This window comes from Antedon mediterranea, chromosome 1 (assembly GCF_964355755.1).
Source record: "Antedon mediterranea chromosome 1, ecAntMedi1.1, whole genome shotgun sequence".
Taxonomy (NCBI): Eukaryota; Metazoa; Echinodermata; class Crinoidea; order Comatulida; family Antedonidae; genus Antedon; species Antedon mediterranea.
The window spans coordinates 14111924-14122089 of record NC_092670.1 but is presented as its reverse complement, the minus strand read 5'-3'; the positions used below and the strand labels follow the sequence as shown (position 1 = coordinate 14122089).

Below are 10166 nucleotides of genomic sequence, written 5' to 3'. Positions count from 1 at the left end.
GAGAAATACGCTACATAATTTAAGCATTTGTAATGACTAACAATATAAATATTAACGGCTATAGTTCATTTAGTTAGTATAATTAGAGTAGACCTTATAAGATTTTAGAAGACGGATAGAATTGATGAAGTAAGCTCTTAATGGTTTGAACTAACAAACGGACATATATTCAAAGTTCTAGCTAAGTACGGTAAAGTGAGATTCTAAGTCACATATAATTGGAACGCTGTGCCAAATCGTCGCTCAGGAGTGACACAACAACAATTAAAGTAGGCCTACAACGCATAAGAAGAAATTGAATTGAATTAATTATTTTTTGGGATAAATGAGTTAAAACTCCTTTTCCCCAAAAAAATCAAGGTAAATAAACTTGAACTTGAGTACGGAATAATCTTCACTTAGTATTTCTAATATTAACACATTTTACAGACCATGCTTGACAACATTGTACTGGAGGCATATTTTCAATTTCTCGATTGGCATTTTTTTTAATGTTTTTTTAAATATTTGTTGCTGAAGAAACACCACAATCGCATTCCCGTATGATTGTGGAGAGTGTTTGAAAACGTCAATGAATAAACAGAAAAATGCTATTACTATTGAAAAAGAAGCATGTTACATTGAATCTTGGAGAGGATGGACATTCGGATCTACACACAGTAATCAAGATTCTTTGCGACACGTTTATAGAGAGGGCGCTAGAAATATAATTGTTAGGTATCACATCACACGTAAATACTCAATTGGATTGAAATCAAAACTGCTGTATTTACCTGGAAAAAATAGTCAAATTGTCTGACAGGCAATGGTTGTTGGGTAGAGTTAACCGTTTATTTTGTCTTATTTTTATTTAATTTGTATAATTTTGTTATTAAAAATTGTCTTATGAAAACATTATTTCTGTTCGATTTTATTAATTTTCATTCATGTTTTGGAGAACAAAATCTTTAAACTACCCACCAAAATTAAATGCAGAGAACCTAACTTTAAACATGTTGGTACCTATTAAAGGATTACACTGAATTGCATAATAATAAAATTATGCCTATGTAGGAAAAATGGAATTAAACCGGAATGTCGGCACATTTCATTTAACACAACACATGCGTGTAAAAATGATAAAAAAACAACAAAAGCAAAGTATAACTTCATGCCATTTAAAAACATTTTGGCACAAATATTTTAAATCGTTCATCAGTATATAATGACCTAAAAATCTAATTGGCCAACACGAACACACGTATTGCCTAACACGTTTCGTAATTTAATTAATTCGACAAACATAGCTATACTTGGCCAACATCAATAAAATATACTGTATGTAGGCTACAATGGATGTTCTGTTTAAAATATTAATATAGGCATAGAATATAGGCCTAAAATAATTATTCAAAACATGTTCGGTTAGAGTGACTTAAATTGACCTAACTGGACATTAGTTTAGTAAGTGACTTGTTTGGTCACACCGACCAAATTGGTAAAAGATGAGGTTTTGCCGAGCTGATTTAAAATAAATGTATTTAGTAGACTTAAACTAGAAAGATCTAAGCTTAGAAATCAGAACAGAAAGTTCATAAACAAGTAGTAATTACGTTAAATTATTAGCTAATTGAGCAGTGACTTAGTATTTCAGTTTGCTGATTAAATCAGTCCTGCACTATGACCAGACGCTCGCTCCAACACCGACAACAGTTTCGGCCTATAAAAGTGTGTGTCGATCAGCTTGCGCGCAGTGCATGATGGGTAATTTACAAAACGGAACAATACCCGCCATGAAAGAAAAGCGAGTTGCAGCTGCTGAATCGCCACACAGTGGAGAAGAAAAATCATAAATTTGTTGATAATTAACGCTTAGTAAGTAAATCAGCTAGTGTTTTAATAGTTAGATGTGTATAGTGAACTGAGTAATTGTGTCTGTTCGTCGGATCTATGTCTAATAAAAGAAATTTTAATGATTTTCATCACCGGTTGTTCGGCACACTCGTCGAGTTTCGGACGCTGTGCGTCATACTAGCCACCCAATTGTCGATCTGATCTGTTCCTGTCGTAGTTTTGATTTTGATCAGAACAGTCGCTCCAAGTTTCAATGTTGTACCCTGATGAAGTTGATTGTTATCAACTTCTTTCTCATATCTTCGAATGTGTAATAATAGGGCGTCATATTTGCCAAAGCATATATTTATTTGACAAGCTCTAATTAAATGCAAACCAGAGGCAGAGAGAGGGTAAAGTTTTAGAGACAGAAATTCTTAATCTTTTCTTTCGAAATCAAAACTTTCGAATTCAATTTATTGATACCAGTTTTTAAAAGGCTAGGTCAGGCTTAAATTAGATTCAAGTTGATAAGCTTAACTTTATTTTGTATCATATAGGATATTTATTTATCTATATTATTTCTGAGTTTCTACAGTACTGTACATTTTACATTTCTATCGCCATGTAATGTGCTCACATTATTCACACACTATGTTTTTGTTCTGAAAACGCTTCTGCAGCCTGTTCTTGGTCAATTATATCATGTATTATTTTATATAAATAAAAGTAATTTCATTTTTATTGTGAGTTTAAGATCAGTGCCAACTTTTGGTTATTACAGTAGTAGGCCCTTTACTATATTCTGTCCACTTAATTATACAATTTAATACGCTGTCAGTGCACCATACAACATATGAAATTAAGGATAGTCTTGTCCGTTGTTCCGAATACAAATATAAAGCGTGACAAAAAGTAAGCAAAATGTTTTTAGTTCCGATTCTGTCATCTATGCCTGGTACATCCGGTAACACTCAATGAGATGAACTTGGGCTGTGTTCGGACTTTATTTAAACTCAATTACATGTAACCTAAATTACTCTTAGGATTAACCAGTCAACCTGTTCTTTTTATTTACCCAGCAAGGTATTTTTTCATGCATCTTTTTACACTTAGTACTGTAAGGTCAAAATTGCTCCTTGTGGGTAATTAGCTTGCTGTTTAAGGAGTACACTAATTAAAAAATCCAGCAAATTAAATTTTATACCCAAAGGAACCCACACCACATGATCATTACAAATGATGCAAATTGTAAAGTGCAAACGGGCCCTTATTTATAATGGATAACTTAACATTATGTATACATGGGGAATGTGCGGGTGAGAAGGTTGGTTGAAGAACCACCAAAAGTGTTCTGTTGCGGAGAACAATTATTAGGTGATCGTTTGCGAGTGTATGAAATATTAAAAAAAATATTTAAAGTCAATTCAAATCTGGAAAGATAATGAATGTAAAATCCTAAAATATTTTATAAGAACTTTTCTCATTTTATTTAAAATTTTTTGTCTATTTTTAGGTTAGAGTATGGCAGATGAAAATGTCAAAAACCAAACTGCAACTATTAGTATTTCATCTAAAACATGTCAACTAATGAAACAAAGTGACCCAACATTTGACGACTATATTCTCCTAACTTCATCGGATGAGGAAGTTGAGAGTAAAAAGGATGACAATGACCAACAGACGTTGTCGGAAAGTGCAATGGTTCCGGTTGATAACAACAATGATGAGTGTTTATCTAAGAATGTATCCGAACTTGACCCGGCTGACCCTACCGTTGTTATGAAATCTAGCATTGAGCGTAAAAAGGCCAGCCCGCAAAATCTATTTGATGCATTCGTATCCGGTACACCACTTTTACGGCAAATGGTCCTTTTCGAGTCCGATGTTATTCTTGAGTGCAAATCGTGTCGTAATCTTTTTCGTAATGTCAACAACTTTCTAGATCATAAACAGTTGTACTGTAAGGATCACGTCCGTTCCAGCTGCACAACAAACCAGAAGATGTGTATGCAAAAATCCAAAGCGTTGTGGGAAAACCATGAAAGAACTGTTGTGGTAAATCCTACTGACGATGCTTCGCAAAATATAAAAAAACGTAAACGGGCAACAAATAACGAGAGTAAAGGTACCCAAGTTAACCTTATAGGAGATTCAAGTGAACCCCATCTTTTACTTCGCGACATCCCTGCCACATCTGAAGCCATTGAACAGCAGGTGATTATCCCCCGCAATATTATGTATTACGACGAATTAGACAGGAGCAGTGCTTTTCAGCATGTACAGCTGCTGCACAACGATTTAGACACGACTAGATTGATCGGCGAAATCACAATGCGACAAGTACGCAAAGCAACCATGAAGAACATTGAGAAACGAGACGCTCTTCACAACAAGCTGCAAAATTCAAATATTGACTTTTACGTTGACTGTGATCTACAGGGCGTAGTGTCTGAAAAAAGTGGTAGCTGTCAAAAAGAGAAAGAGAATTCACCCCTTAACAAAAAGGAAAAAATCCCATTTGTTAGTTTAACAAAAACACAGAATAATGATAATGAAACATCTAGAAGCGTTCCTAATAAATGCAAATTCTGTAAGAAAATATGTAAAAATTGGACAGCCTTAGCGTGGCATATGAGAATTCATAAAAGGCCGAAATATAAATGTCCCACGTGTCATTACGAGACGCCGGCGTTGTATCGTATGAAACGTCACCTATTGCACGTTCACAATAAGGGTGTTAAAGAAGTTGATGAAGTAGTCAAACTAGTCGTCCAGAAAACTCACCAAAACAACAACAATTATAGCACGGAGACATCCGTAAATGAAAATGAACCGACCTGCGAGATCTGTAGCAAAGTGTTCTCTTCCAAACGTAACCTAGTCAGGCATAGAGAAATTCACAATCGCAAAGGTAAACGACCTGGTGGAGGAGTGATGCAAAAACCGGATAAGAAAACAAAGAACGAGAAAAGGAATACGAATCCAGAAGAAGTTGAAATGGCCCGAAGAAATGTTTTCTCAATTGTTGATGAGAAAAATCTGCAGTGTCGAAAATGTAAGAAGTCTTTGTCAGCATGGCGGCGATTGGTGCAACATTGTTGTAACCATTTTGGATATAATCGCTATAAATGCAAAGGATGTAGTTATGAAAACGGAGACTACACGCAGATGAGACGTCACATGATGTGTAAACATGGCCGACAGTTTAGGAGTATACAACAGATATCGGAAGCGATTCGGTCAATGAAAGTTGGCATCTGGGTCAACTTTAGCCTACGGTCAGAGAGAAACGAAACCAATGAATCAAACTTTAGTATTGATAACAAAAAGGTGAAGAAAAATGAATCAAAGCTATCGCAAAAGAAGAATTTGGTTCCAAAAAAGCTTTCCACAGAAACAAAAAAATCTGATGAAAAAAAGTCTCCAGAACAGAAGAAATTGCCATCTTCTGATCCAAAACCAGATCCAAAAACATCTGCTACCGTACCAAAGAAGTTGACAGAGAGTCTTAATTCAAACCAGGAAAACAATGGTGATGAAAAGAAATCTGAAGGCAAAAAGACAAAAGAAAAGGAAAGTCCTAGCAGCACACACAGCAGTCCTTCTAAAGATTCCCCGTCACCGGTTCGATCATCACCACGAATAAACATGACACCATCGTACGTACGAATCACCCCACTCCGTACTGCTAAGGAAAAGCAAGATGTAGCGATCAAGAAGGAGAAACTCGAGGAGGACAAGGATTCCAAAGATTCGCTTATGGATAGAAAAAATTTGAAGTGTTTAAAGTGCAGTAAACAATTCCAATATCTAAGCACATTGCGACGACACATTCATAAGCACTTTGAGCCGGAAAAAAGTACAAATACTGTGGTAGAAAGAACTCAAGACTGCTCGAAGGCGTCCATATATAAATTGATTAACATGCAGGATATGCGTTGCTTGAAGTGTTTCAAAAGATTCAACGACTTGTCGTCGGTAAAACGCCACGTTGAACGCCATCTTGGATTGCATTCATATAATTGTCAATTCTGTGGTTACATTTCGCACAACTTCACGTGGTTCAAGCGACATCTAGTTTTGAAGCATTCGCATCATATTAAAGATGAAAAGCATCTGATCCAGTTGATTGGACAAATGAAAGCAACCAAATAAAAAATGGGTTCCTTTTAACATTCATGATATTTCACATCAGAACAATCATCTATATTATGTTATATAAAAATTAGCAAAACCTAGTACTGCAGCTACAGCAGTAACTATAGAAACACTAAGGCTTTGAATTAAAAATGACACTGTAGTAAGAGTATTTCAGTATCATACTGTTTTGTATTTAAAAAAAAATGTTGACCTATTTATTTTTAGCTTCATTGCTTTTAATAAAAATGTGAATGTTGCATGTGTGTATTATTCAATCAATCAATAAAAGCGATTGTTTTTTATCAGAAAATAAAGAGGAGCAAATGAATGATAATTTAATGATCTTTGAAATCAAAATTGATGTGTGCTATTATTGAAAAATAAAAGAAATATTAAAGAAAATAAAAATGTTTTAAAAATTGTATACCTGTCCAAATAATATTAATATTATTGGTCATTAAACTGTTTAAAGCTTTGCTGGACCAGTGGATAGTGCTAGGGCTTTTCCTGTCTAAAAAGTCCTGGATCCAGGCATATTTCAGGAATTGGTTACGTTGATATGTTTTAATAGTAAACCTCAATGTATGTAAAAATTGTGCTTTTATTTTTATGAATATTATCTAGAGAATAGATCTTCCATAATGTGAACACTGTTCATGTATTAATAACTACATATTATGTTCATGTATAAGGCAGTCCATGTGTTTAATAGGCTTTGGTTGTAAGACAAGGACTGACTATTTGCCATCAAGGCCGGTCAAATGGGACTACTTGCTTTATAACACAAGTTTCTTATTTTATACTATGCACTATATTTTTTAAAGACAAACATAATCTTATTACTTATGTTATAAATATTTATATCTAAAGCGTTGTAGCAGCCGATGATGTTTGTTGTTAAAATGGATACTAATTCTCACAGTTTGGATTGGAATCCTTTTTTGATCAGAAAATTCACTTATCTTTTGTAATTGTTAACGAAAAAATATTGGATAAAAAAGTAGGTGAAATAGAATATGACAGTTGTATAGTGTTCTGCTGGTACTGGTTATATTAGGTTATTATTAGTAGCTTTTAAATGAAGCAAATTGCTTTCAAGTTCTGGGTTCTAATCTTGTCTGAACCAGGAAATAATGCTAATGTTGATTTTGTGGTGATGTCAAATTGAGGTAGTCGCAGGAACTACCACAACACGTTTCTGTATATTCTGTGTATGCCACATCATCAATTTGTCCTATGCATCTGCATTACAGTACAGTATATCTATTTTGTTGTGATGTCAAATTGAGGTAGTCGCAGGAACTATCACAACACTTTAATGTATATTCCGTGTATGCCACATTATCAAATAGTCTAAAACATTTGCATTTCTGTATAATGTCTATTTTGTTGTGATGTCAAATTGAGGTAGTCGCAGGAACTATCACAACACATTTTTTTGTACTCTGTGTATGCCACATCATCAAACAGTCCAAAGCATTTGCATTGTCTTGTGAATATACTGTATTATTATCTACTTATACCACGTACTGTAGTTTATCTTGCCATTTTCAAAAACTTGAACAAATAAAGGTTATGATATTGATTATTAACGTATTTATAAATACATAATTAAACAAAGGCACAGCAGTTGTTTTGCATGTTGAGGAAGAAGTGGTTTTAAATCATCAATTTCGGCTCAACATGGATGGGTACACAATGTCATATAATTGCCTATCATGCTAAACTTTTTATCGTAATATTATAAACAAATAATGTCATATGTTCACAGGTTTACCTTATCACATTGTTTGAGACATTAATTAAGGCTCATTATAAATTGATTTTAATTAAAAATTGTAGGAGAATTCATTGATATTATTAGTGTATTTTGGAACTTGGTTTGAAATTCATATTAAAATGTTGAAATTTATTTAAATGCAATCCATGTTGAACCCCAATAATTTGAATTATTATTATTATATTTAAAGTAGTCATATAGTTTAAATTCTCAATTGTTATGTTTCAATTTGAAGTTTAAACCAAATTGGTTAAAACTTAAAAAATAACTTAATTCTTTTATTATATTCAATATGATTTTGGAAAACTTTATATTTTGGAAAAGCCTAGTATTGGAAAACCCAATATTTTGGGAAATTTCAAGGTTGTCAATTTGGTAGCATTGGACAGTTACTTATATAATTAAATGTTCTGTATACTGCATGGCCATAGACAGAAACATATGTATTGATACCTAACAATGTAAGTGGTTTTAATTTGTGACCGACCAACAACCCCTGGTAGTGAAAAAAATGTGATATTGCATAATTCTTAAACATATTATCCAATTTATTTTTTATCATAATATCCAGATGTACTTTTGATAAGTTTTGAGTAAACTGTGTTTATTTGGAAATAAACTGTGATATATATTAAATTGCATTAGTCTACTGTATGATTATGAAGTCAGCAATTTTTTAAAAGTAAATACAGTACATTAATTAAAGATATATTGGCCCCCCCCTCCTCCCACCCCTGAAATTGAATATGCCATCTAATTTAGTTATTCACTTTGACCAAAATTTGGATTGAAACAAAATTATTTACCTGAAAATTTAAAGCAGCCAGTGGTTGTTTGATTGAAACATTAATTTTTTTTTTTTTTTTTATGGAAGTGAATAACTTTTATTAAAACTGAAAAATGGGCTATTCAAGTCAGATTTTGTTAATCTTCATTTTTCATGTTTTTCGGGGACAATACATCTTAAGTTGTTGCAAATAATCAATCTAGCAGCAGTCATTCAGCCCATGCTCATATATGGTTGAGACTTTTTGACTCAACGGCTGTATATAGTCTAGTGGAATGATTAGGGCCTACAATAAATCAACCACAAAACATATTGATTAATTTCAACAAATGCACTATTAGTTTCTTCTACATCTGATTCCTGATTCGATTAAGCCCAAGTTAAATTCTTTGCTTTCCATTTGCGAAAATCCTAAAATTATTGGCTCGACCTAAAAAGAAAACTGAGTATTTACCGAGGAACAAACAATGTCTACATCCACACACAAATATTGAAGAAGTACTCTTATCTTCAATCTCATTTTAAATCAAATATTGTATTCGCAGCAAAATGCTACACATTACAAAATAAATAATGGTCAAAAACCTTTTTATTCACAACTTTTTTTTATTACAATCAATATATAATAACAAAACCATTACACACATTGTTTTCTTATACAGCTCATGTATACATATGCCTACATAACATTGCATCAAACACACCTTAGGATAAATAATATAATATTAAGTACAAAAAAAAATTACAAAATAATGTCATGTATCTAGGCCTAATGAATCGGGGGGGGGGGGGGGAACTATTTAGTAACTGTACTGCTTTCCACTTTAAAACCAAATACCAGCCCTCCTCCTTCTTCAGTAGGCTGGACAGAATGTACAGAATCTCTGCCAACTTACACTGCACATGAAAAATAAATTAGTAATTCCAACTATTATGAGAATAAATTGTGTGTATGTGCTACTACTTGATTGGACATTACATCAATAATTGTAGGTAAAAGTTGGACACGTGATTAAATGTACTTCAGAGGAATGTTTGATGTGAGAATCGGAATAGAATATAATTGGCTGCCAGTTCAGCATGGACCTTGGAGGTATTATTCAGACAATTAATTGCTCAATAATGATGACAATGCAATAATTGATGAACTAAAAAACCTTAGCGGTAAAGATAGGACATAATAATAGTATGACAATATATTATACATTAAAATAATGTGCAATAATTGCTCAGAATAGACCTTGGACATAATGTATTGTTGAGCGTAAACCTTCACAACACTAATATAAGCTTAATCTGCAGAGCTAGTTTCTATGATGCCGTTATCTTATATAATATATATATATATATAATAGGCCTATTATTGTACAACAGATATTTTTTAGACTGAGTATACAGATGATAGGATGTGTATAAAACTCTATAGTCTTTATTTCCATATTGGCAACAGATGCAATCATTATGGTACAGAGATTTGAATCTTAATTTATGACTTTTAGTAAATTAAATCAATAATTATTAATTGTTATTATAAACTGTTATTTGACCCAGCATAATCTAATATGACAATGTAACACAACTGTAATAGGCCAATATTATTCTATTTTTTTGTAGTGAATTTTGAGACCAGAATCTATGAGAATA

General features: G+C 32.9%; 1 protein-coding gene across 1 annotated transcript; it reads left to right on the top strand.

Annotated features, from left to right (window-relative positions):
• The first annotated feature begins 1783 nt into the window (after positions 1–1783).
• Positions 1784–6304, top strand: LOC140046823 (uncharacterized). Its single transcript, XM_072091554.1, has 2 exons — positions 1784–1854; positions 3329–6304. The coding sequence occupies exon 2, from the start codon at positions 3337–3339 to the stop codon at positions 5968–5970; it is 2634 nt and encodes an 877-aa protein (XP_071947655.1). The 5' UTR covers positions 1784–1854; positions 3329–3336; the 3' UTR covers positions 5971–6304.
• Positions 6305–10166: the final 3862 nt, after the last annotated feature.